The sequence below is a fragment of the Hypanus sabinus genome, chromosome 1, assembly GCF_030144855.1.
Source record: "Hypanus sabinus isolate sHypSab1 chromosome 1, sHypSab1.hap1, whole genome shotgun sequence".
NCBI classification, from domain to species: domain Eukaryota; kingdom Metazoa; phylum Chordata; class Chondrichthyes; order Myliobatiformes; family Dasyatidae; genus Hypanus; species Hypanus sabinus.
In genome coordinates, this window is record NC_082706.1 from 213,929,955 (window position 1) to 213,957,527 (window position 27,573).

Consider the following 27,573-nt stretch of genomic DNA (forward strand, 5'->3'; position numbering starts at 1 on the left):
TCAAGGTGCAATTAGCCCGATGGAAGTTCAAGGAGCTGGGTTAGGTACAGTAGACAGTGTTTTAAGCAAAGAGAGGAGGAATGGGCTAAGAATTCTATACTTGAATGCGCGTAATGTCAGAAATAAGACAGATGAGCTTGAAGCTCAGATGAAAATGGGGAACTACGATATTGTTGGGATAACGGAGACATGGCTGCAAGGGGATCAGGCCTGGGAATTGAGTGTACCAGGGTATACGTGCTATTGTAGAGACAGAAATATGGGAAGTGGGGGTGGGGTGGCCCTGTTGGTGAGGAATGAGATTCAGTCCTTAGCAAGAGGTGACTTGGGAACAGGGGTAGTAGAGTCTGTGTGGATTGAGCTGAGGAACAGTAAGGGTAAAAAGACCCTAATGGGTGTTGTGTACAGGCCCCCAAACAGTAGCGTGGATATTGGGTACAAGTTGATTAGGGAGTTAACATTGGCATGTGCTAAAGGTAATGCAGTCGTTATGGGAGATTTCAACATGCAGGTGAACTGGGAGAATCAGGTAGGTGCTGGACCCCAGGATAGGGAGTTTGTGGAGTGTCTAAGGGATGTATTTTTGGAACAGCTTGTGCTTGAGCCAACCAGGAACGAGGCTATTTTGGACTTGGTGATGTGTAATGAACAGGAATTGATAAGTGATCTTGAAGTAAAGGAGCCATTAGGAAGTAGTGATCATAACATGATAAGTTTTTATCTACAATTTGAGAGGGATAAGGGCAGATCAGAGGTGTCAGTGTTGCAATTAAATAAAGGAGATTACGGAGCCATGAGGGAAGAGCTGGCCAAAGTTAAATGGGCGGATGCCCTGGCAGGAAAGACAGTGGATCAGCAGTGGCAGATATTCTTAGGCATAATACAAAAGATGCAAAAGCAGTTCATTCCAATGAGAAGGAAGGATTCAAAGAGGGGGAAGGGGCCACAGTGGTTGACAAAGGAAGTCAGAGATTGTATAGCATTAAAGAAAAAGAAGTATGACAGGGCTAAGATGAGTGGGAATACAGATGATTGGGAAAGTTTTAAGGAACAGCAGATCTTAAATAAAAAAGCAAGAAAAAATCAGGTATGAGCTCAGTCTAGCCAGGAATATAAAAGGGGATAGCAAAAGCTTTTTTAGCTATGTGAAGAGAAAGAAGATAGTTAAGAACAATGTTGGCCCCTTGAAGAATGAATTGGGAGAAATTGTTATGGGAAACAGGGAAATGGCAACAGAATTTAATGCATACTTTAGATCTGTCTTCACCAGGGAGGACACAAGCAATCTCCCAGATGTATGGCTGGGCCAGGGTCATAAGATATCAGAGGAATTGAGACAGATTGACATTAGGAAAGAAACTGTGATGAGTAGACTGGTAGGACTGAAGGCTAATAAATCCCCGGGTCCAGATGGTCTGCATCCGAGGGTTCTAAAAGAGGTGGCTCAGGAAATTGCGGATGCATTGGTAATCATTTTCCAATGTTCCTTAGATTCAGGATCAGTTCCTGAAGATTGGAGAGTGGCTAATGTTATCCCACTTTTCAAGAAGGGAGGGAAGGAGAAAACGGAGAACTATCGCCCTGTTAGCCTAACGTCAGTCGTGGGGAAGATGCTTGAGTCCTTTATTAAGGACAAAATAGTGGCACATCCAGATGGCAGAAATAGGATTAGGCCGAGCCAGCATGGATTTACCAAGGGCAAATCATGCTTGACTAATCTGTTGGAGTTTTTTGAGGGTGTAACAAGGATGTTAGACGAGGGTAAGCCAGTGGATGTAGTGTACCTAGATTTTCAGAAGGCATTCGATAAGGTGCCACATAGGAGACTGGTGAGTAAAATCAGAGCTCATGGCATTGGGGGCAGAGTTTCAACATGGATAGAAAACTGGTTGGCAGATAGAAAGCAAAGGGTAGCAGTGAACGGGTGTTTCTCGGACTGGCTGTTTCTCGGACTGGCTGGAGGTGACTAGTGGGGTACCACAGGGCTCTGTATTGGGACCACAGCTCTTTACGATTTATGTCAACGATTTAGATGAGGGCATTGAAAACTATATCAGCAAGTTTGCTGACGATACTAAACTGGGTGGCAATGTGACATGTGAAGAGGACATTAGGAGAATACAGGGAGACTTGGATAGGCTGGGTGAGTAGGCAGATACTTGGCAGATATCATTCAATGTGAATAAATGTGAAGTTATCCACTTTGGAAGCAGGAACAAGAGGGCAGAGTATTGTCTGAACGGTGTAGAGTTAGGTAAGGGAGAAATGCAAAGAGACCTAGGAGTCCTAGTTCATCAGTCAATGAAGGTGAATGAGCAAGTGCAACAGGCAGTGAAGAGGGCAAATGGAATGTTGGCCTTTATTACAAGGGGAATTGAATACAAGAGCAAGGATGTCCTTTTGCATTTGTACAGGGCCCTGGTGAGACCACACCTGGAATATTGTGTACAGTTTTGGTCTCCAGGTTTAAGGAAGGACATTCTGGCAATTGAGGAAGTGCAGCGTAGATTCACTAGGTTGATTCCTGGGATGGCAGGGCTGTCTTACGCAGAGAGATTGGGCTTGTACACGCTGGAATTGAGGAGATTGAGAGGGGATCTGATTGAAACGTTTAAGATAATTAAAGGATTTGATAGGATTGAGGCAGGAAATATGTTCCAGATGTTGGGAGAGTCCAGTACCAGAGGGCATGGATTGAGAATAAGAGGTCAGTTATTTAAAAAAGAGTTGAGGAAGAGCTTCTTCTCCCAGAGAGTTGTGGAGGTGTGGAATGCACTGCCACAGAAGACGGTGGAGGCCAATTCTCTGGATGCTTTCAAGAAGGAGCTAGATAGATATCTGATGGATAGGGGAATCAAGGGATATGGGGACAAGGCAGGGACTGGGTATTGATAGTGAATGATCAGCCATGATCTCAGAATGGCGGTGCAGACTCAAGGGGCCGAATGGTCTACTTCTGCACCTATTATCTATTGTCTATTGTCACTTCCACTGCAGCACCTACCCTCATGTGTCCCACGTGTGGGCAAGCTTTCAGGACCCGGATTGGCCTCACCAGTCACCTCCGGACCCACAGTCACAAACCCTCCACCTGACTGAAGTCGTGGTCATTTTCAACTCCGAAGGATGAACTACAACAACTTGCTGGTAGAGCTGATGGTTAAGAAGGAAAATGCAATGCTAGCATTCATTTCAAGAGGTCTCGAATACAACAGCAGGGATGTGCTGCTGAGGCTTTATAAGACACTGGTGAGGTCTTACCTTGAGTATTGTGAACAGTTTTGGGCCCCTCAGCTTAGAAAATATGTGCTGGCATTAGAGAGGGTTCAGGGGAGGCTTAAAGGATGATACTAGAAATGAAAGGTTTATCATACGAGGAACGTTTGATAGCTCCAGGTCTGTACACACTAGAATTTAGAAGGATGGGGGTGCAGGGATCTCATTGAAACCTTCTAAACATTGAAGGCCTAGTCATGGTTGGTGTGGAAAGGATATTTCCTATTGTGGGTGTCTAGGACACGAGGGCACAGCTTCAAGATACAGGAGAGTCCATTTAAAAACAGATGTGGAAATTTTTTTTTAGCCAGAATGTGGTGAATTTGTGGGATTTATTACCATAAACAGCTGTTGCAGCCAGGTCATTGGGTGTACTTAAGGCAGAGCTTGATAGGTTCTTGATTGGACACGGCATCAAAGGTTACAGAGAGAAAGCCAGGCAGTGGGGCTGACGAGGAGAAAAAAGGATCAGCCATGATGGAATGGTGGAGCAGACTCAACAGACCAAATGGCCGAATTCTGCTCCTGTGTCTTATGGTCTTATAGAATAGGTTGATGTGCTGGAACATGTTGACATCAAGAAAGAGGGAATTGCTGGATAAACAAGTCCTGGGGCCAGACAGGATCTACGCCAGGTTACTACAGGAAATTAAGGAAGGGATTGCCATGACTTTGGTAATGATCTTTTGTGTACTGCCAGAGAATTGTAAGGTGGTAAATGTTTAATCATTTGTTCAAGAAAAGAAAAGGGACAACCCTATTGAAGTGAGTCTTACTTCAGTGGTGAGCAAATTATTGTAGAATCGCTGAAGCAAACATTTGAAAAAGCATAAATCAGATTAGCCCGATGGCTAAACCCCAGACAACACCCTCAGGATCTCAAAAACTCACAAGCCTCTCCATTACGACAAGGTGATGATCCTTGGAGATACCAGACTCTTCAGCCACCTGACAACCCACTAATAGAACATCATATTCTACTCAAGTGATCGCACTACCCACCTAATCTGATTTGTGAAGGGCAGGTCACGCCTCAAGCCTGATTGAATTATTTGAGAAAGTGACAAAACAATCACCGAAATCAGAGTAGTGGGTGTGGTGTACATGGATTTTAGCAAGGCGATTGATAAGGGTACCCATGGTAGGCTCATTCAGAAAATCAGGAGCCATAGGATCCAGGGAAACCTCATTGCACGGATTCACAATTAGGTAGTACATAAAAAGAACAAAGTGGTCTTGGGGTTTACGTCCAGAGATCCATCAAAGGTGCCACACAAGTTGATAGGGTGGTCAAGCAGGCGTATGGTGTGGGGATTGAGCTCAAGAGCCATAAGGTAATGGTGCGGCTCGTTAAAAACCTGGTTAGACCACACTTGAAGTATGTATAGAGTCTGGTCGCTTTATTATAGGAAGGATGTGGAAACTTCAGAGGCTGCAGAGGAAGTTTGCCAGAATGATGCCTGGATTAGAGAGAATACTTTATGGGGATAGGTTGAGCAAGCTAGAGTTTTTCTCTTCGGAGAAAAGATGAGAGATGATTTGATGATTAAAAAAAAACACCAATCGAGTGGTCTGTAGAGACTTCTTTACAAGGTGAATATGGCTAATACAAGGGGGCATAACTTTAAGATACTAGATGAAAGTAAGGGGGGGGAGAAGAGGGGTGTCAGAGGCAATTTTTTTTTAAAAAGAAAGCACAGTAGGTATATGGAGCACGCTACCAGGGGTGGTGTAGAATAAGCAAATATTCTGTGATTCAACTAGACACCGTCTGTAACTCCTTCCCATGGCATTCTTCAAGCTAAAGAAAGGAAGAAATTCCACACCTATAATGTGGAATAACTAAACTTAAAAGATGGCATTTGCTCTCATGATCTCATTAATATAATGTTAGGGAAACTAAATGTGGATCCAGTGAATTAATGCAACACTTATACTCAGCCTGCCTGTATAATCCACAATCTTTTGAATTCCCATCACATACAACTCCTACTTTGAACAATTTAATCCACATCCATACTAAATACTATATACAGTAAAAGTTCAACTTCCACACAGACATTTGCTTCTGGACTTGTCCCTTATTTGAACCATGAGCAGTGAATCAGGTCACTGATCCAAAGCATTTATATTATTTCTTCATCAGATACTGTATTTTCAGCACCTCTTTGCCCAAATCTATTTTATCATTTTTTCCAACTTAACTAATTTCAACAGTCAGTCAACAAGTTTTCTGCTACTCTCCAGATACAATATCTCCCTCAGACACTTTTCCTTACTCATTGCCATTCAACATCTACAGCAACTAGATTGAAATGAGTCCTTCACCACAGTCTGCTTCTCTGTGATCTCAGAACTTCCTTTTTGCTCTATTTCCTCTCTCTGGAACCCAATCCTAAGCCACTATCATTTGACCCCAAATATGAATTCTCTCTCCAAAGACACTGACTGTAACATTCCCAGAAACTGGTTTATTTCATTTAAAAAACATTTTTGTTTAATTTAATTTTGTTATGAACTATATTCCCTTGAAGCACAGTTGTACAGTTGTAGCTTTGACACTCATTTCTTCTTAAAACCCCAATTTGAAATCTACACAAAGAGTAGAAAAGAAAAACATTAAAGATGTTTAACATGTGGAAAACGTGATCCTACATTTGGCATGAACCAAGATTTCACTTTCACACTCCAATTTTTTTAAATCCCATTCACATGGGGCAGCAATCAAAATGTAATAAAACAAACTGCACATCAACATGAGAGACTTAATTATGTAAAACTATCTTGTGAATGTGGTATTAAATTGGACCTAAATTTACAGAATAATTATTTATCACTTAAGTGCTTTCTTACAGTAAAAAGATGATTTGCACAAAGGCACAGGCATGATAAAGGAAGTGCAATTCATCCCACAATCTCCATAAATTTGCCACTGATGTCTACTTCCAGACAATTATAAAATAAATTACAGGCATATTCATGAGACAGAATAACATTTACTATTTCGCTGTTAGCTCCATCCTACTTTATCCTGTGCTTTCAGAATTAGTAATTTCACTTGTTATTTAGATAAATATATGTCCCCAGTCTTCTCAATTTAGAAGATGGAAAGAATTAAGGCTACAGGATTCAAAGTAATCAGTGATGCATTATGAGTTTCAAGGCAAGTTAAGTACAAAATGGGAAAAGCCAAATCACTATACCCCAGGTCCATTGGGAAAATCAGGTTGATAATGGATCTCAAGAAAATAAGTTTGTTGAATGTCTAAGAGATAGATCTTTAGAGCAATATGTTGTTGAGCCTTCTACAGGATCAGTTACACTGGAGGCAATTAGTGAGCTTAAGGTAAAAGAACCCTTAAGAACCAGTGATCACAATATGATTGAGTTCAACTTGAAATTAGATAGGGAGAAAGCAAAGTCTGATGTAGCAGTATTTCAGTGGAGTAAGGGAAGTTACAGTGGTATGAGAGAGGAGCTAGCCAAAGTAAATCGGAGGGAGCTGCTGGAAGGGATGTCAACAGAGCAGCAAAGGCATGTGTTTCTGGGAAAAATGAGGATGGTGACAAGGGAAGTCATAGCTATTGTAAAAGCAAATGAAAGGACATATAACAAAGGAAAATTTAGAGGGAAGATAGAGGATTGGTAAGTTATTAAAACAGACTGAGAGCAACTAAACATATCCTTAGAAGAGAAAAGAATAAATATGAAAGCAAGCTAGCAAATAATATCAAAATGGATAGTAAAAGTGTTTTCAAGTATGTTAAAAATAAAAGAAATGAGAGTGGATATAGAGGCCTAAGCACCTTATAAGCGTGCAGACTATTTTCTAAACTGGGAAAAAACCCAGGAATCTCAGATGCAGAGGGATTTGGGAGTCATTTCAAGAGGTCTGGAATACAAGAACTGAGGTTTTATAAGGCACTGTCAACAGTTTTAAGCCCCTCCACTTAGAAAAGATGTGCTGGCATTGGAGAGGGTCCAGAGGAGGTTCACAAGGATGATTCCAAGAATTAAAGGGTTATCATACGAGGAACGTTTGATGGCTCTGGGCCTGTACTCACTGGAATTCAGAAAGATGAGGTGGGAATATCATTGAAACCTTTTGAATGTTGAAAGGCCTAGATGAAGCAGATGTGGAAAGGATGTTTCCCCTGCTGGAAGAGTCTAGGACAAGAGGGCATAGCCTCAGGATAGAGGGACACACTTTCAAAACAGAGGTGCAGTGAAGTTTCTTTAGCCAAAAGGTGGTGAATTTGTGGAACTTGTTGCCACATGAAGCGGTGGAGGCCAGGTCATTGGGCGTATTTAAGGCAGAGGTGGGTAAATTCTTGATTGGACATGGCATCAAAGGTTATGGGGAAGACCGGGAACTGAAGTCGAAGAGGAGATATTAAAAAAAAGGATCAGCCATGATTGAATGGCAGAACAGACTCAATAGTCCAGATGCCCTAATTCTGCTCCTATGTCTTATGGTCTTGTACATTTGTTTTCAATTAACATAAAGCCATGTTGCAACATCAAAAATATGCCATTTCCAAGAACCAGCATCAACTGAGCTCAGAAGGAAAGGCACTACTTCCTCACCATTTTTTGGCAGAATAACTTCTTCCACATTGGGTACAGGTGTAGGGTCCTCCATGTCTTTTGTAAGGTCCTCCTGCTCCTCTTCGTCTCGCTGCCCTCTTCGCTTCACATATGGAGTCGGCTGCCTATGTGTCACAGATTCATGAAATACAGCTCAAATTTGTTTCTAAATACCACGTGAACAAAAGAACATAAGAAATAGGTGCAGGAGTAGGCCATCTGGCCCATTGAGCCTGCCCCGCTATTCAATAAGATCATGGCTGATCTGTCCATAAGTTCAGCTCTATCTACCTGCCTTTTCCCCATAACCCTTAATTCCCTTACTATGTAAAAACCTATCTACCTGTTTCTTAAATATGTGTAATGAGGAAGCCTCAACTGCATCCCTAGGCAGAGAATTTCACATGAACAATATTTTTTTGAATTTAATTTTCTCAGTCTACAAATTAATGCATTTCAGTCTACAGAGAGGGATGCTATAATACAATCTAATGAGCTTGATTTCGCAATCATTTCCCAAAACCATAAAACATACTGATTTTTATCATCTATTCATAGTTTAATCCTCGAATTATGATAACCTTTTATCAAGCTCAATAAACTTGCTCCAAGAGCAATGGTGGAAATCAAACTGAAGAGATGGAGAAAGGTTGGCTCACAAATCGAGAAAACTTGCAGACAGTGTGACAGGGAGGGTAAGCAGGTGATAGAGAAGGGATACATTCAGATCAATGGTTTGAGATGAGTCTATTTTAATGCAAGCACCATCATGAACAAAGCGGATGAGCTTCGAGCGTGGATCCGTATTTGGAGCTATGATGTTGTGGCCATTACAGAGACTTGGATGGCTCAGGGGCAGGAATGGCAACCAAGCTTTAGATATTTCAAAAAGGACAGCGGGGGAGGCAAAAGAGGAGGGGGTGTGGCACTGTTGATCAGAGATAGTGTCACGGCTGCAGGAAAGGAGGATGACATGGAAGGATTATCTACTGAGTCCCTGTGGATGCAAGTTAGAAACAGGAATGGGTCAATAACTCTACTGGGGTTTTTTTTTTAAAACACACACCACACGCTAGTAACAGGGATATCGAGGAGCAGACAGGGAGAAAGATTCTGGAAAGGAGTAATAACACCAGGGTTGTAGTGGTGGGAGACTTTATTTTCCCAAATATTGATTGGCATCTCCCTAGAACAAGCGGTTTAGATGGGGTGGAGTTTTTTAGGTGTGTTCAAGAAGGTTTCTTGACACAATCTGTAGATAAGCCTACAAGAGGAGGCTGTTTTTGATCTGGTATTGGGAAATGAACCTGGTCAGGTGTCAGATCTCTCAATGGGAGAGCATTTTGTTTGAAGATAGTGATCAAAATTCTATCTCCTTTACCATAAAACTGGAGTGAGATTAGGAACAGACAAGTTAGGAAAGCGTTTAATTGGAGAAAGGGGAAACATGAGGCTATCAGGCAGGGACTTAGAAGGATAAACTGGAAACAGATGTTCTCAGGGAAATGTGCGGAAGAAATGTGGCAAATGTTCAGGGGATATTTGCGTGGAGTTCTGCATAGGTACGTTCCAATGAGACAGGGAAAGTATGGTAGAGTACAGGAACCGTGGTGTACAAAGGCTGTTCTAAATCTAGTCAAGAAGAAAGGAAGAGCTTACAAAAGGTTCAAAAATCTAGGCAATGATAGAGAGCTAGAAGGTTATGAGGCTAGCATTAAGGACCTCAAGAAAGAAATTAGGAGAGCCAGAAGAGGCCATGAGAAGCCCTCAGTGGACAGGATTAAGGAAAACCCCAAGGCATTCTACAAGTATGATACAAGCAAGAGAATAATATGGGAGAGAACAGCACCAATCAAGAGTGGCAGTGGAAAAGTATGTATGGAACCAGAGGAGATAGCAGAGGTACTTAATGAGTACTTTGCTTCCGTATTCACTACGGAAAAGGACCTTGGCAATTGTAGGGATGACTTACAGTGGACTGAAGAGCTTGAGCATGGCGATATTAAGAAAGAGGATGTGCCGGAGCTTTTGGAAAGCATCAAGTTGGATAAGTCACCGGGACCAGACGAGATGTACTCCAGGCTACTGTAGGAAGTGAGGGAGGAGATTGCTGAGCTTCTTTGCATCATCAATGGGGATCGGAGAGGTTCCGGAGGAGTGGTGGGTTGCGGATGTTGTTCCATTATTCAAGAAAGGGAGTAGAGGTAGCCCAGGAAATTATAGACCAGTGAGTCTCACTTCAGTGGTTGGTAAGTTGATGGAAAAGATCCTGAGAGGCAGGATTTATGGACATCTGAAGTGGCATAATATGATTAGGAATAGTCAGTATGGCTTTGTCAAAGGCCATGCTTTATGAGCCTGATTGCATTTTTGAGGATGTGACTATTCACATTGATAAAAGTAGAGCAAAAGATGTAGTGTATATGGATTTCAGCAAGGCATTCAACAAGGTACTCCATGCGAGGCTTATTGGGAAAGTAAGGAGGCATGGGATCCAAGAGAAAATCGCTTTGCGGATCCAGAACTGGTTTGCCCACAGAAGGCAAAGAGTGGTTGTAGATGGGTCATATTCTGCATGGAGGTTGTTCACCAGCGGTGTGCCCCAGGGATCTGTTCTGGGACCCCCTTCTCTTTGTGACGCAAATGAGAAAGTGGAAGCATGGTTTAGTAAATTTGCTGACAACAGAAGTTTGGGGTGTTGTGGATTGAGTGGAGGGCTGTCAGAGGTTACAGCAGGTCATAAATAGTATGCAAAACTGGGCTGAGAAGTGGCAGATGGAGTTCAACCCAGACAAGCGTTATGTGGTTTATTTTGGTACGTCAAATATGATGGCAGAATATAGTGTTAATGGTAAGACTCTTGGCTGTGTGGAGATCAAAGGAATCTTGGAGCCCGTGTTCTTAGGACACCCAAAGCTTCTATGAAGGTTGACTCTGTGGTTAAGAAGGCCTTCATCCAACATGGGATTGAGTTTAAGAACCAAGATGTAATGTTACAGCTATATAGGACCCTGGTCAGACCCCACTTGGAGCACTGTGCTCAGTTCTGGTCGCCTCACTACAGGAAGGATGTGGAAGCCATAGAAAGGGCGCAGAGAAGACTTACAAGGATGTTACCTGGATTGCGGAGCATGTCTTATGAGATAAGGTTGAGTGAAGTTGGAGCAGCGGAGGATGAGAGGTGACCTGATGGAGGTATACGATGAGAGGCACTGATCATGTGGATAGTCAGAGGGCTTTTCCCAGGGCTGAAATGGCTAACACAAGAGGGCACAGTTTTAAGGTGCTTGTAAGTAGGTACAAGGGGGATATCAAGAGTAAGTTTCTTTTTTTAAAAAAAGTGGTGAATGTGTGGAATGAGCTGCTGGCGACAGTGGTAGAGGCCGATACAATTAGGTCTTTTAAGAGACCCCTCGATAGACACATGGAGCTTGGAAAATTAGAGGGCTATGCATAACCCTAAGTAATTTCTAAAATCAGTACATGTTCGGCATAGCATTGTGGGATGAAGGGCCTGTGTTGTGCTATAGGTTTTCTATGTTTCTATGTTTCCAAAGAAAGAGATGAGAATTGGTCTGAGGTTGAGATGTCATCTAACTAGATGTTTATATAGCTATGCTTCTGAATCCATCTGCTTTATTCCAGTCACCAAATACAAAAAGAAGCATTTCAAACAGCCATTCTCATTACTGTACCCAGCTAGTACAGTTTAATGAACAGCATATATTAACCTCTAATTCAACTGACTTGATTTTCTGTCACCATTCTACAGACACCATCATTTGAAGATTATATTACTATGCAACCATACAATACTATCCCAGCATTGAAGTCACTGATAAACATGGGAACAGTTGTACCCCAATCCAGGTTTTCACAGGATTCCACTCAACAGATCTGCCAATTTCAGTTCCTGACCATTATTGTTACCCTCTTTTCCAAGTCAGTTTACAAGCAGAATTGATGAGATCCAGGAAGACCAAATCTTTGGATGAGCATTAAGATGGGTAAGTTGCCATAAAAAGGGTAGATGGTGAGAGAATTCTTCCTGGATGGGAAAACCAAATACTAGATGGCATTGCTTTACAATGAGGGGGAAATAAATACAAACCCCATTTCCAGAAAAGTTGGAATATTTTCCAAAATGCAATAAAAACAAAAATCTGTGATATGGTAATTTATGTGAACCTTTATTTAACTGACAAAAGTACAAAGAAAAGATTTTCAATAGTTTTACTGACCAACTTAATTGTACTTTGTAAATATACACAAATTTAGAATTTGATGTCTGCAACACACTCAACAAAAGTTGGGACAGACGCATGTTTACCATTGTGTTACATCACCTTTCCTTTTAATAACACTTTTTAATCTTTTTGGAACTGAGGATAATAATTGTAGTAGATTTGCAATTGGAAATTTTGTCCATTCTTGCTTGATATAAGACTTCAGCTGCTCAACAGTCCATGGTCTCCGTTGTCTGATTCTCCTCTTCATGATGCGCCATACATTTTCAATAGGAGACAGATCTGGACCGGCAGCAGGCCAGTCAAGCACACGCACTCTGTGTCTACAAAGCCACGCTGTTGTAGCCCGTGCAGAATGTGGTCTGGCATTGTCCTGCTGAAATAAGCATGGATGGCCCGGGAAGAGATGTCACCTTGATGGCAACATATGTCTCTCTAAAATCCAAATATACGCCTCAGAGTCAATGGTACCTTCACATACATGCAACTCACCCATGCCGTCGGCACTGATGCACCCCCATACCATCACAGATGCTGGCTTTTGCATCTTTCGCTGATAACAATCACGGAGAACTCAACGCCTGTTTTTTCAGAAAACTAGTTGAAATATGGACTCATCTGACCACAGCACACAGTTCCACAGTCTTTCTGTCCATCTGAGATGAACTCGGGCCCAGAGAACTCGCCGGCGTTTCTGCATAGAGTTGATATATGGCTTCCTCCTTGCATAATAGCTTCAAGTTGCATTTCTGGATGCAGCAACAGACTGTGTTAAGTGACAATGGTTTTCCGAAGTACTCCCGAGCCCAGGTGGTTATAATTGTCACAGTCGCATGACGGTTTCTTAGGCAGTGCTGCCTGAGGGCTCGAAGATCACGTGCATTCAACAGTGGTTTCTGACCTTGCCCTTTACGCACTGAGATGCCTCTGAATTCTCTGAATCTTTTCACAATATTATGGACTGTAGATGTTGAAAGACCTGAATTCTCTGCAATCTTGCATTGGGAAATGTTCCTTTTGTACTGACTAACAATTCTCTCACGAATTTTGGCACAATGGGGTGAGCCATGACCCATCCTTGCTTGCAAAGACTGAGCCTTTTATACCCAGTCATGATACCTCACCTGCTACCAATTAGCCTGCTTAATGTGGAGTCTTCCAAACCAGTGTTACTTGAATATTTTGTGCACTTTTCAATCTTATTTTAACTCTGTCCCAACTTTTGTTGAGTGTGTTGCAGCCATCAAATTCTAAATTTGTGTATATTTAGAAAATACAATTAAGTTGGTCAGTAAAACTATTGAAAATCTTTTCTTTGTACTTTCATCAGTTAAATAAAGGTTCACTTGAATTAACATACCACGGATTTTTGTTTTTATTGCATTTTGGAAAATATCCCAACTTTTCTGGAAATGGGGCTTGTATATCTATATACTAAAGAATATATTTTTATATATACATATATACACACACATATATAATGTATAAAAATTGAAGGATATAGACAATGTGCAGTTTAAATTTGCATTATGGTTATTCTCTCCTTTAATCAAATACCTTGTAATCATCAGTACAGTAACATGTAATAATACAATAAAAGATGTTCTTCCCACAATTGTTTGGAGAAAAAAAAATTGTAATACCTGGGCTCAAATTGCACCCTTGAACTTAAAGACCAATTACATTGAACAAACAGCTGAAGAAACTCGGTGGGTCTAGCAGTGACTATGGAAGGGGGTGGGAATGAAAGTCTGCATTCAAGTATGATACTACCTTACTACCATTCAAAATAAATCATTAAATGACCAACATCTATGATGGCATTATTCTAAGTTAAATGAACACCAAAGCAGACAATTCATCACCCTCTGGTTTAAGTTGTTGTAATCAAAGAAATTAAGAGCAATTAAAACCCCAATCCAGTCAATATTGCTTATGACAACCAAGTTGAAGTTTTAACAAAATACTTCTGTGCAAAACATTGTTCAGGGAAAAAAAGAAAATCACATGAAGTATTAGTCCTGTTAAGTATTTGGTCTATTCTCATAAGATCAAATTCTGATTTCAAACTCTGTTTCCAAAACATTTCGTGCAGCAACAAATTTTCCAAAGTAATGCATCAATATTTTGCTCATCAGGCACTTTGATTTTGAGATGAAAGTTCATATCTGCTGTCATTTAATTTATGAACAAATCTTCCTGAAGTCTTGCAGCATTCCAGACAACTTGCTTAGCATTGTGTCTGGACCAAATAGATTGATGTTCAAGTCAATGATGCAATTATACAAAGACATAGCAGCTGACAAATAGGGTACAATTCTTGTTTATTGCTGTGTAGTTGTCAAACTGAACACAATCCCTATGATCTACATTTGTGCAGGAAAAACTGTATTTACCCTTTCTTTCCTGCCTTCTTCCGAGACTCAGCTGGTGTCTGTATTGGTGAAGGGGAACGGGATCTTTTCCTCTTCTTTGCCCCAGTTGTTGATTTTCTATCCTTTCTATCTGGTGTACGTGAAGCCTAGTTGTAAAGTTAAATATGCATGTTGTGAAAATAAGCATTCACACTCACCACACAAAGTAATAGTACAGATATTGATTATACTTAGGTCCACATGGATCAAAATCAGATTCAAATATTGCACTATTGTCTTTACAAACATACTTTGCCTGTCATGATCCTCAATATCCTTAAGAGATGTCACTAATCACTTACAGATGAACAGAAATAGACGCATTAGCCCAGTTCATCCATGCCATCATTTGGTCCCTTCAAACTTTTGAAGGGACCCCTTTCAAAACTTTTCTCTACCCCCTTCAAACATTTCTCTAATCAAGGTACCCATCTAATCATCACAACACAGTTATTGCCCCACCTCTACCACGTCGTCTGGCAGTGCATTCTGTAAATGCACCATCCTGTGTGGAAAAAGGTGCCTGTCAAGTACCTTTTAAATCTTTCACTCTCACCTTAACCCCAAGAATGTTCTATCCAGGGAAAGACAAAGAAATGATTCTACCTGTTTTAGAAAAAGAATGGAACTATTTATTTGCCAGGAGCCTGGAGAAGTTCCCTTCTCCATTAGTTATTTCAACCTAACACTTGCACAAGAGGAACTTTCAGAAGAAACATGATCACCCAAGCTGAAAGTTTGCAATTTACAAAAATGATCAAGCTCCAGTTTACTGAATGTTCTAATGGCTGATATACATTCTCCAGAACATCTTCCTCCACAAATCTCCAAATGTACAACAAGCCACATCCAGAAGAGTTAAAGTTTGAGAGAGCAGTAAACTTTTAATCTGGTTTCTTATTGTCACATGTACTGAGCTAGAGGATAAAGGTCATAAAAGGTAGACTGGGAGGTCAACAATCCCTCTCATTATAGAGGACTGTTGCAAGATGATTGGGAAAAACAAGGATCAAGAGTCCATCTTATTGAACCAGGGACCATTGAAAGATGATTGGGAAAAACAAGGAACAGATATCACATTGAATGTTTGAGGGATTATTTATTAGGCTAAGCAGTTAATGAATTGTGAAGCAAGTTAAACCCAGTTAGAGAAAAGGCTGTGCAAGAAAACAATTCAATCTTATCAAACCGTTTCAACAAAAATGTGCTGATGACATGGACGCAAAAGCTCCCACGTACCTCAGCACAATATCTGCTTCACATTTTTATTTAACTAAAACATTAATGTTCTAACCCTATTCAAAGGATTCAGGCTTTATACTCTTACACATCTGAGTCAATACATCACAAATGGAGGCCAACATACCAATAATACATTTAGTTCTATTTAAAAGCTAATAAAAGAAATATTGTAACGGGTATACCTGAAATGCTACCTCATGACCACATGCTAAATTTAGGCACTATGTCAAAAAGGCAAGGATAACAATTTAGGGAATCTTGGTTTTTGAGAGATATTGAGGCCCTGGATAAGGAAGAGGTGCATAGCATGTATAGGCAGATAGTAGCAAATGAGATACTTGAGTAAAGGAAATGCCAGAGGAAACTTGAGAAGTAAATCAGGAGGGCTAAAAGAAGGTCCAAAGTTATTCTAGCAGACAAGATGAAGGAGAATTCCAAAAGCTTCTTCAGATGCATTAAGAGCAAAAGGATTACAAAGGACAAAATCGGTGTTCTTGAAGATTAGTGGTCATCTATGCATAGTGCCAAAAGAGACTGGGAGATCTGAAATGGATTTTTTCAATAGGAGATGGACACACAGTCAACAAAGTGAAGCAAAACAGCGGTGCGGTCACAGACTATATATAGATTATAGAGGAGGTGTTTGCTCTCCTGAGGCAAATCAGGGTGGATAAATCCCCAGGGTCTGACAATATGATCCCTTCAGACCTTGTGCGAAACAGCAGAAATCTCAGGGGTCCTAGCAGAGATATTTAAAACATCCTTAGCCATGAGTGTGGTGCTGGAAGTTTGAAGGATAGCTCATGTTGTTTCATTGTTTAAGAAAGGCTCTAAGAATAAGCCAGAAAATTATAGGCCAGTGAGCCTGACATCAGTAGTGGACAAGTTACAGGAATGCATTCTTAATCTGTCTGCCATCTCAATTTTTGCTCTTTGACCATACCAGTTTTCTTCTTCCGAGATGCATGCAAGTTAGGTATGGCCCTTTTGGCTAAAGGGATCAGGGGGTAGGGAGAGAAAGCAGCTACAGGATTCAGAGTTGGATGATCAGCCAGATCATCCAACTGTCAGGAAGCAGCCTGGTCAAGGGAAGTTCCTGGTGTGAAAAGTGCTGGTCTTTGGCTTGAGAGTCTTCGGTAAGGAGACTACACCAGGCACAATTGCAGAGGGTGAAGACATGACGGCTAAGCTGACTCAGTGTGCTACATGCATGATGTGGGAGGTCAGGGACACTGATGGTGCCCCCGGCTGCTACAGCTGTGGAAAGTGTGTCCAGATTCAGCTTCTGAAGGAGCATGTTGCAGCACTGAAGAAAGAACTGGATGACCTCAGGTTTATCGCGAAAACAAGGGTTTTCTGGACAGGAACTACAGTGAGGTCGTTACACCGAGGATACCGAAAGAGCGAAAGGGGGCGACAATGAGGAAGGAAAGGATGCTTGAAGTACGGGAGACCCCAGGGGATGTACCTCTCATAAACAGGTTCACCTTCTTGGAAGCTGTCAGGACAGAAGATACTGCCAGTCTGAGAGGCGGACAGGTGTGCAAGCCTAAAATTGGTGCAGAAGCAGAGCCGAGGAGTCAGATATCAGGAAGAGCCGTGGTAGTAGGGGACTCCATAGTAAGAGGTACGGAAAGGGGTTTCTGCGGCAACAGGCAAGATTTAAGGATGGTGTGTTGCCTCCCTGGTGCTGGATCCAGGACATCACGGACCAATTGCAGGGAATCCTCAAGGGTGAAGGTGGAAAGCCGGAAGTGGTAGTGCACGACGGCACAAATGACATCGGGAAGAAGAGGAAGGACATTCTGCAGCAGGACTTCAGAGAACTTGGAAGAAGGCTGAAAAGCAGGACTTCAAGGGTGGTTATCTCTGGTTTGCTTCCAATTCCTCGTGCTGGAGAGGGCAGGAACAGGGAGATAATGGATCTAAATGTGTGGCTGAGGAACTGGTGCAGGAAGCAAGGATTTACATTCTTGGACCACTGGGATCTGTTTTGGGGTAGGGATGAATTGTACAAAAGGGACGGGTTGCACCTTAATAGGCGGGGGACCAGCATTCTGGCAGACAGGTGTGCCACTGCAACACGGATGTGCTTAACTAAGTAGTGGGGGAGAGGGGATGAACTGGAAATATAAGGATGGAGTTAAAGGGAAAGTGAAAATAAGAAAAGTTTAAAAGGACAACAGAAACAATGGAGTAGAAAGCTCAAGAAGAGATCATACAGTATGGCCAAGTGAAATAGGAATTGATACGAAAGGAGAGGGGAGTACCGAATTAGAAGTATTATATATGAATGCACGAAGTATAAGGAATAAAGTAGATGAGCTTCAGGCTCAGTTGGAAATTGACAAGTACAATGTTGTGGGAATAACTGAGACATGGCTTCAAGCGGACAGGGCATGGGAAATGCATATTCAAGGATATACATCTTATCGAAAGGACAGACTGACTGGCAGAGGGGGTGGGGTGGCTCTCTTGGTGAGGAATGATATTCAGTCCCTTATGAGGGGGGTCATAGAATCTGGGGATGTAGAGTCAGTATGGATAGAACTGAGAAATTCTAAGGGTAGAAAGACCCTAATGGGAATTATCTACAGGCCCCCAAACACAGGTCGGGATGTAGGGTGTAAGTTGAATGAAGAGTTAAAATTGGCATGTCGCAGAGGTAATGATACAGTTGTCATGGGGGATTTCAACATGCAGGTAGACTGGGAGAGTCAAAATGGTACTGGACCCCAAGAAAGGGAGTTTGTGAAGTGCCACCGAGATGGATTCTTAGATCTGGAGCCTACCAGGGAGAAGGCAATTCTAGATTTAGTGTTGTGCAATGAACCGGATTTGATCAGGGACCTTGAGGTAAAGGAACCATTAGGAGATAGTGACCATAATATGATATGTTTTAACCTACAATTTGAGAAGGAGAAGGGAAAATTAGATGTGTCAGTATTACAGTTGAACAAAGGGAACTGGAGCTATGAGGGAGGAGCTGGCCAAAGTTCAAAGGAACAATACCCTAGCAGGGAAGACAGTGGAACAAAAATGGCAGGTATTTCTGGGAATAACGCAGAAGGTGCAGAATCCGTACATTCCAAAGAGGAAGAAAGATCCTAAAGGGGAGTAAAGGGTGGCCGTGGCTGACGAGGGAAGTAAAGGGCAGTATAAAAATAAAAGAGAAGTATAACATAGCAAAGATGAACGGGAAACCGGAGGACTGGGAAGCTTTTAAAGAGCAACAGAAGATAACAAAAAAGGCAATACGCCAAGAAAAAATGAGGTACGAAGGTAAACTAGCCAAGAATATAAAGGAGGATAGTAAAAGCTTCTTTAGGTATGTGAATAGTTAAGACCAAAATCGGGCCATTGAAGACAGAAACGGGTGAATTTATTATGGGGAACAAGGAAATGGCAAATGAGTTGAACAGGTACTTTGGATCTGTCTTCACTAGGGAAGACACAAACAATCTCCCAGATGTAATAGTGGCCAAAGGAACTAGGGTAAAAGATGAACTGAAGGAAATTTGTATTCGGCAAGAAACAGTGTTGGATAGACTATTGAGTCTGAAGGCTGATAAGTCCCTGGGACCTGATGGTCTGCATCCCAGAGTACTTAAAGAGGAGGCTCTAGAAATCATGGACGCATTGGTAATCATTTTCCAATGTTCTATAGATTCAGGAACAGTTCCTGCTGATTGGAGGGTGGCTAATGTTGTCCCACTTTTCAAGAAAGGAGGGAGAGAGAAAACAGGGAATTATAGACCGGTTAGCCTGACGTCAGTGGTGGGAAAGATGCCGGAGTCAATTATAAAAGAGGAAATTACAACACATTTGGATAGCAGTAGAAGGATCAGTCCGAGTCAGCATGGATTTATGAAGGGAAAAATCATGCTCGACTAATCTTCTGGAGTTTTTTTGAGGATCCAACTATGAAAATGGACAAGGGAGAGCCAGTGGTTGTAGTGTACCTGGACTTCCAGAAAGCTTTTGATAAAGTCCCACATAGGAGATTAGTGGGCAAAATTAGGGCACATGGTATTGGGGCAGAGTACTGACATGCATTGAAAATTGGCTGGCCAACAGGAAACAAAGAGTAGTGATTAATGGGTCCCTTTCGGAATGGCATGCTGTGACCAGTGGGGTACCGCAAGGTTCGGTGCTGGGACTGCAGCTGTTTACAATATACATTAATGATTTAGATGAAGGGATTAAAAGTAACATTAGCAAATTTGCTGATGACACAAAGCTGGGTGGCAGTGTGAAATGTCAGGGGGATGTTATGAGAATACAGGGTGACTTGGACAGGTTGGGTGAGTGGGCAAATGTATTGCATATGCAGTTTAATGAGGATAAATGTGAGGTTATCCACTTTGGTGGCAAGAACAGGAAGGCAGATTACTATCTAAATGGAGTCAAGTTAGGAAAAGGGGAAGTACAACAAGATCTTGGTGTTCTTATTCATCAGTCAATGAAAGCAAGCATGCAGGTACAGCAGGCAGTGAAGAAAGCTAATGGCATGCTGGCCTTTTTTTTTGGATCGGGAGCAAGTTACAGCTTGTGATTCAGCTGGGTGCTCAGAGAATTCGACCGTGTTGGTAGGACTTAAGCCTACCTGGTCAATACCTGTGGAGGAGGGGGAACTGCGCAGGCGCGAGTGATGTCAGCGTCGAGCGCGCACTTTAAAAGACAGGACTTCTTTTCAGAGCGGGCAGCGTCGAGCGGGTAGCGGAGCCCGTGGAAGTAGAGTCCTGGGCTTTGGCTAAGTGGGCTTCGGCGTAAGGGGACTTCGGTAAGCCTGTGTGATTGCTCGCTGAGGGGAAGGAGGTAAGGTCGCTAGGTGCTTTTTAGACTTATTCTATTAATACAGTTCAGGTATGGGGGAGACAGTCAGAGCAGTGGTGTGCTCCGTATGCAGATTGTGGGAGGTCAAGGTCAACACAGTTGTCCCTGATGACCACACCTGCAAAAGGTGCGTCCAGCTGCAGTTCCTATCAGCACGAGTTAGGGAGTTGGAGCTGGAGCTGGATGAACTACGGATCATTCGGGAGGCAGAGGCAGAGATAGATAGGAGTTATCAGGAGGTAGTCACACCAAAAAGCCAAGAAGTAGGCAGATGGGTGACAGTCCAGAGAGGCAGGGGGAGCAGGCAGAGAGAGCAGAGCACCCCTGCGGCCATTCCCATTAACAATAAGTATACCGTACTGGATACTGTTGATGGGGATGACCTACCAGGAATGAGTTGTAGTGGTCCTGCCTCTGGCACAGAGGTTGTACCCTCAACTAGAAAGGGGAGGAGGAAAGAGAAGACAGTGATAGTTTTAGGGGATTCTATAGTTAGAGGGGCAGATAGGAGATTTTGTGGGGCAGATCGGGAGTCTCGGATGGTATGTTGCCTCCCTGGTGCCAGGATCCGGGACATCTCAGATCGGGTGCAGGCTATTCTTGAGATTGAGGGCATGAACCCAGATGTAGTGGTCCATGTAGGGACCAACGATGTAAGTTAGGTGAGTGAGGGGGTCCTGCTTAGAGAGTTCAGGGAGTTAGGAGTGAAGTTGAAAGGCAGGACCTCCAGGGTGACAATCTCGGGATTGCTACCTGTGCCACATGCGAGTGAGGCGAAGAATAGAATGATTATGCACATTAATACGAGGCTGAGAGCATGGTGCAGGAAGGAAGGGTTCAGGTTTTTGGATAATTGGTCTTTGTTCCACGGACATTGGGATCTGTTTCGAAGGGACGGTCTACATCTGAAACAGAGGGGTACTAACATTCTTGCAGGAGTGTTTGCCAGTGCTGCTCGGGGGGGGTTTAAACTAGATGTGCAGGGGGCAGGGATCCAGATCCAGAGGGTTGGTCAGAAGGAGCATGGGGTTAAATGTGTAGAAGGTTTGGGTGATCTTGAAAAGGTCATCAAAATTCAGGGTGCAATTAGCCCGATGGAAGTTCAAGGAGCTGGGTTAGGTACAGTAGACAGTGTTTTAAGCAAAGAGAGGAGGAATGGGCTAAGAATTCTATACTTGAATGCGCGTAGTGTCAAAAATAAGACAGATGAGCTTGAAGCTCAGATGAAAATGGGGAACTACGATATTGTTGGGATAACGGAGACATGGCTGCAAGGGGATCAGGCCTGGGAATTGAGTGTACCAGGGTATACGTGCTATTGTAGAGACAGAAATATGGGAAGTGGGGGTGGGGTGGCCCTGTTGGTGAGGAATGAGATTCAGTTCTTAGCAAGAGGTGACTTGGGAACAGGGGAAGTAGAGTCTGTGTGGATTGAGCTGAGGAACAGTAAGGGTAAAAAGACCCTAATGGGTGTTGTGTACAGGCCCCCAAACAGTAGCGTGGCTATTGGGTACAAGTTGATTAGGGAGTTAACATTGGCATGTGCTAAAGGTAATGCAGTCGTTATGGGAGATTTCAACATGCAGGTGAACTGGGAGAATCAGGTAGGTGCTGGACCCCAGGATAGGGAGTTTGTGGAGTGTCTAAGGGATGTATTTTTGGAACAGCTTGTGCTTGAGCCAACCAGGAACGAGGCTATTTTGGACTTGGTGATGTGTAATGAACAGGAATTGATAAGTGATCTTGAAGTAAAGGAGCCATTAGGAAGTAGTGATCATAACATGATGTTTTTATCTACAATTTGAGAGGGATAAGGGCAGATCAGAGGTGTCAGTGTTGCAATTAAATAAAGGAGACTACGGAGCCATGAGGGAAGAGCTGGCCAAAGTTAAATGGGCGGATGCCCTGGCAGGAAAGACAGTGGATCAGCAGTGGCAGATATTCTTGGGCATAATACAAAAGATGCAAAAGCAGTTCATTCCAATGAGAAGGAAGGATTCAAAGAGGGGGAAGGGGCCACAGTGGTTGACAAAGGAAGTCAGAGATTGTATAGCATTAAAGAAAAAGAAGTATGACAGGGCTAAGATGAGTGGGAATACAGATGATTGGGAAAGTTTTAAGGAACAGCAGATCTTAAATAAAAAAGCAATACGGAGAGAAAAAATCAGGTATGAGCTCAGTCCAGCCAGGAATATAAAAGGGGATAGCAAAAGCTTTTTTAGCTATGTGAAGAGAAAGAAGGTAGTTAAAAACAATGTTGGCCCCTTGAAGAATGAATTGGGAGAAATTGTTATGGGAAAAAGGGAAATGGCAACAGAATTTAATGTGTACTTTAGATCTGTCTTCACCAGGGAGGACACAAGCAATCTCCCAGATGTATGGATGGGCCAGTGTCATAAGATATCAGAGGAATTGAGACAGATTGACATTAGGAAAGAAACTGTGATGAGTAGACTGGTAGGACTGAAGGCTAATAAATCCCCGGGTCCAGATGGTCTGCATCCGAGGGTTCTAAAAGAGGTGGCTCAGGAAATTGCGGATGCATTGATAATCATTTTCCAATGTTCCTTAGATTCAGGATCAGTTCCTGAAGATTGGAGAGTGGCTAATGTTATACCACTTTTCAAGAAGGGAGGGAAGGAGAAAACGGAGAACTATCGCCCTGTTAGCCTAGCGTCAGTCGTGGGGAAGATGCTTGAGTCCATTATTAAGGACAAAATAGTGGCACATCCAGATGGCAGAAATAGGATTAGGCCGAGCCAGCATGGATTTACCAAGGGCAAATCATGCTTGACTAATCTGTTGGAATTTTTTGAGGGTGTAACAAGGATGTTAGACGAGGGTAAGCCAGTGGATGTTGTGTACCTAGATTTTCAAAAGGCATTCGATAAGGTGCCACATAGGAGATTGGTGAGTAAAATCAGAGCTCATGGCATTGGGGGCAGGGTTTCAACATGGATAGAAAACTGGTTGGCAGATAGAAAGCAAAGGGTAGCAGTGAATGGGTGCTTCTCGGACTGGCTGGAGGTGACTAGTGGGGTACCACAGGGCTCTGTATTGGGACCACAGCTCTTTACGATTTATGTCAACGATTTAGATGAGGGCATTGAAAACTATATCAGCAAGTTTGCTGATGATACTAAACTGGGTGGCAGTGTGACATGCGAAGAGGACGTTAGGAGAATACAGGGAGACTTGGATAGGCTGGGTGAGTGGGCAGATCTTGGCAGATGTCATTCAATGTGAATAAATGTGAAGTTATCCACTTTGGAAGCAGGAACAAGAGGGCAGAATATTGTCTGAATGGTGTAGAGTTAGGTAAGGGAGAAATGCAAAGAGACCTAGGAGTCCTAGTTCACCAGTCAATGAAGGTGAATGAGCAAGTGCAACAGGCAGTGAAGAGGGCAAATGGAACGTTGGCCTTTGTTACAAGGGGAATTGAATACAAGAGCAAGGATGTCCTTTTGCATTTGTACAGGGCCCTGGTGAGACCACTCCTGGAATATTGTGTACAGTTTTGGTCTCCAGGTTTGAGGAAGGACATTCTGGCAATTGAGGAAGTGCTGCGTAGATTCACTAGGTTGATTCCTGGGATGGCAGGGCTGTCTTACGCAGAGAGATTGGAGAGATTGGGCATGTACACACTGGAATTGAGGAGATTGAGAGGGGATCTGATTGAAATGTTTAAGATAATTAAAGGATTTGGTAGGATTGAGGTAGGAAATATGTTCCAGATGTTGGGAGAGTCCAGTACCAGAGGACATGGATTGAGAATAAGAGGTCAGTTATTTAAAACAGAGTTGAGGAAGAGCTTCTTCTCCCAGAGAGTTGTGGAGGTGTGGAATGCACTGCCTCGGAAGACGGTGGAGGCCAATTCTCTGGATGCTTTCAAGAAGGAGCTAGATAGATATCTGATGGATAGGGGAATCAAGGGATATGGGGACAAGGCAGGGACTGGGTATTGATAGTGAATGATCAGCCATGATCTCAGAATGGCGGTGCAGACTCGAGGGGCCGAATGGTCTACTTCTGCACCTATTGTCTATAACAAGAGGAATTGAGTATACGAGTAAAGAGGTCCTTCTGCAGCTGTACAGGGCCCTGGTGAGATCACACCTGGAGTACTGTGTGCAGTTTTGGTCTCCAAATTTGAGGAAGGACATTCTTTCTATTGAGGGAGTGCAGCGTAGATTCACAAGGTTAACTCCCAGAACAGCGGGACTGTCATATGTTGAGAGATTGGAGCGACTGGGCTTGTATACACTGGAATTTAGAAGGATGAGAGGGGATCTGATTGAAACATATAAGATTATTAAGGGATTGGACACACTGGAGGCAGGAAGTAAGTTCCTGCTGATGGGTGAGTCCAGAACTAGAGGCCACAGTTTAAGAATAAGGGGTAGGCCATTTAGAACAGGGATGCGGAAAATCGTTTTCACCCAGAGAGTGGTGGATATGTGGAATGCTCTGTCCCAGAAGTCAGTGGAGGCCAAGTCTCTGGATGCATTCAAGAGAGAGTTAGATAGAGCTCTTATAGATAGCGGGGTCAAGGGATATGGGGAGAGGGCAGGAACGGGGTACTGATTGTGTATGATCAGCCATGATCACAGTGTATGGCGGTGCTGGCTAGAATGGCCGAATAGCCTACTCCTGCACCTACTGTCAACTGTCTATTATCATACTGAATGGCAGTGCAGGCTCGAAGGGCCGAATGACCTACTCCTGCACCTATTTTCTATGTTTCTATGCGTAAGTTTCGTCTCTGGCACCAAACATTTATGGCCTGGTGAGCATATATTTTGTTTCATACCCATATTTTGTTTCATTTGCTTGCAGCAAATTCACTCCTTGAAGAGATTACAAATAGGAGAGATAAAGGGGATGCAATGGATGTTGTACATTTGAACTTTCAAAAAGCCTTTGATAAAGTGCCACACAAGGCTGTTTACCAAGTTAAGAGGCCATGGTATTACAGAAAAGTTACTAACATGCTTAGAGCACTGGCTGATTAGTAGGAGGCAGCTAGTGGAAATAAAAGGATCCTTTTCTGTTTTGCTGCCAGTGACTAGTGGTGTTGGGACCACTTCTTATTATGCTGTATATAAATGATTTAGATGATTGAATAGATGGCAAAAAAGCTAAGTTTGCAGATGATACAAAGATTGGTGGAGGGGCAGGTACTGTTGAGGAAACAGGTAGGATGCAGAAGGACTTGGACAGATTAGGAGAATAGGCAAGTAAGTGGCACATGAAATACAATGTTGAAAAACGCATGTTCATGCACTTTTGTACTAGAAATAACTATGCAGACTATTTTCTAAACAGGGAGAAAATCCAAATATCTGAGAAGCAAAGGGATTTGGGAGTCCTTGTGCAGAACACCCTAAAGGTTAACTTGCAGGTTGAGTTGATGGTGAGGAAGGCAAATGCCATGTTAGTATTCATTTCAAGAGGTCTAGAATACAAAAGCAAGGATGTGATGCTGAGGCTTTATAAGGCACTGGTGAGGTCTCACTTTGCATATTGTGAAGGAGGTTCACAAGAATGATTCCAAGAATGAAAAATGTTTATCAAACAGACGACATTTGATAGCTCTGGGCTTGTACCCACTGGAATTCAGAAGGTTGAGGGGGATCTCACTGAAACCGTTCGAATGTTGAAAGGCCCAAACAGTAGACGTGGAAAGGATGCTTCCCCATGGTGGGAGAGTCTAGGACAAGAGGGCACAGCTTCAGGATAGAGGGATGCCCTTTCAAAACAGATGCAGAGAAATTTTTGAGCCAGAAATGGTGAATTAGTTGCCATATGTAGCTGTGGAGGCCAGGTCAATAGACAATAGACAATAGCTGCAGAAGTAGACCATTCGGCCCCTCGAGTCTGCACCGCCATTCTGAGATCATGGCTGATCATTCACTATCAATACCCAGTCCCTGCCTTGTCCCCATATCCCTTGATTCCCCTATCCATCAGATATCTATCTAGCTCCTTCTTGAAAGCATCCAGAGAATTGGCCTCCACCGTCTTCCGAGGCAGTGCATTCCACACCTCCACAACTCTCTGGGAGAAGAAGCTCTTCCTCAACTCTGTTTTAAATAACTGACTTCTTATTCTCAATCCATGCCCTCTGGTACTGGACTCTCCCAACATCTGGAACATATTTCCTACCTCAATCCTACCAAATCCTTTAATTATCTTAAACATTTCAATCAGATCCCCTCTCAATCTCCTCAATTCCAGTACATGCCCAATCTCTCCAATCTCTCTGCGTAAGACAGCCCTGCCATCCCAGGAATCAACCTAGTGAATCTACGCAGCACTTCCTCAATTGCCAGAATGTCCTTCCTCAAACCTGGAGACCAAAACTGTACACAATATTCCAGGAGTGGTCTCACCAGGGCCCTGTACAAATGCAAAAGGACATCCTTGCTCTTGTACTCAATTCCCCTTGTAATAAAGGCCAACATTCCATTTCCCCTCTTCGGAAGAGGTCATTGGGTATACTTACAGCAGAGCTTGAAACGTTCATGATTGGACATGGCACCAAAGGTTACGGGGAAAAGGCTGGGAGCTGGGGTTGAGAAGAAAAAGGATCAGCCATAATTGAATGGCACAGCAGACTCGATAGGCCACATGGCCTAATTCTGCTCCTATGTCTTACGGATGGCCAGCTATAGGAGATCTAATCTGGTGTATGAGGCACATTTAAACATTAATTCTTGGGCGATGCACCGGCATGTCTGATGGGGTTTTGTAAAAGGAAATAGCTATAGAAATGGCTTAATTTCATCATTAAGCCACCCTGTGTTTGTTTGGGAAGACACCATTTCACAGTTTGCACTGCTTATACTGCCAGGCCATTTGACACCACACGACATAGAGTTGTTGCCAGCTGCCTAATACCATTCTTCAACAAACACTTTAAATTGTGCACTTGTGAAGGCCAACTATTAATCATTTCCAGAGTACCAAAT

General features: G+C 42.8%; 1 protein-coding gene across 4 annotated transcripts in view; it reads right to left on the reverse strand.

Moving 5' to 3' along the window:
- Nucleotides 1-27,573, reverse strand: part of smarcc1a (SWI/SNF related, matrix associated, actin dependent regulator of chromatin, subfamily c, member 1a) — a 282,864-nt gene that overhangs the window by 183,057 nt on the left and 72,234 nt on the right. For all 4 annotated transcript variants that reach the window (XM_059985324.1, XM_059985310.1, XM_059985330.1 and 1 more), the window contains exons 10-11: nt 14,507-14,631; nt 7,864-7,988 (exon numbers count right to left, since the gene is read on the reverse strand). In XM_059985324.1, coding sequence (XP_059841307.1) covers nt 7,864-7,988; nt 14,507-14,631 — 250 coding nt within the window. The remainder of the gene's footprint in view (nt 1-7,863; nt 7,989-14,506; nt 14,632-27,573) is intronic.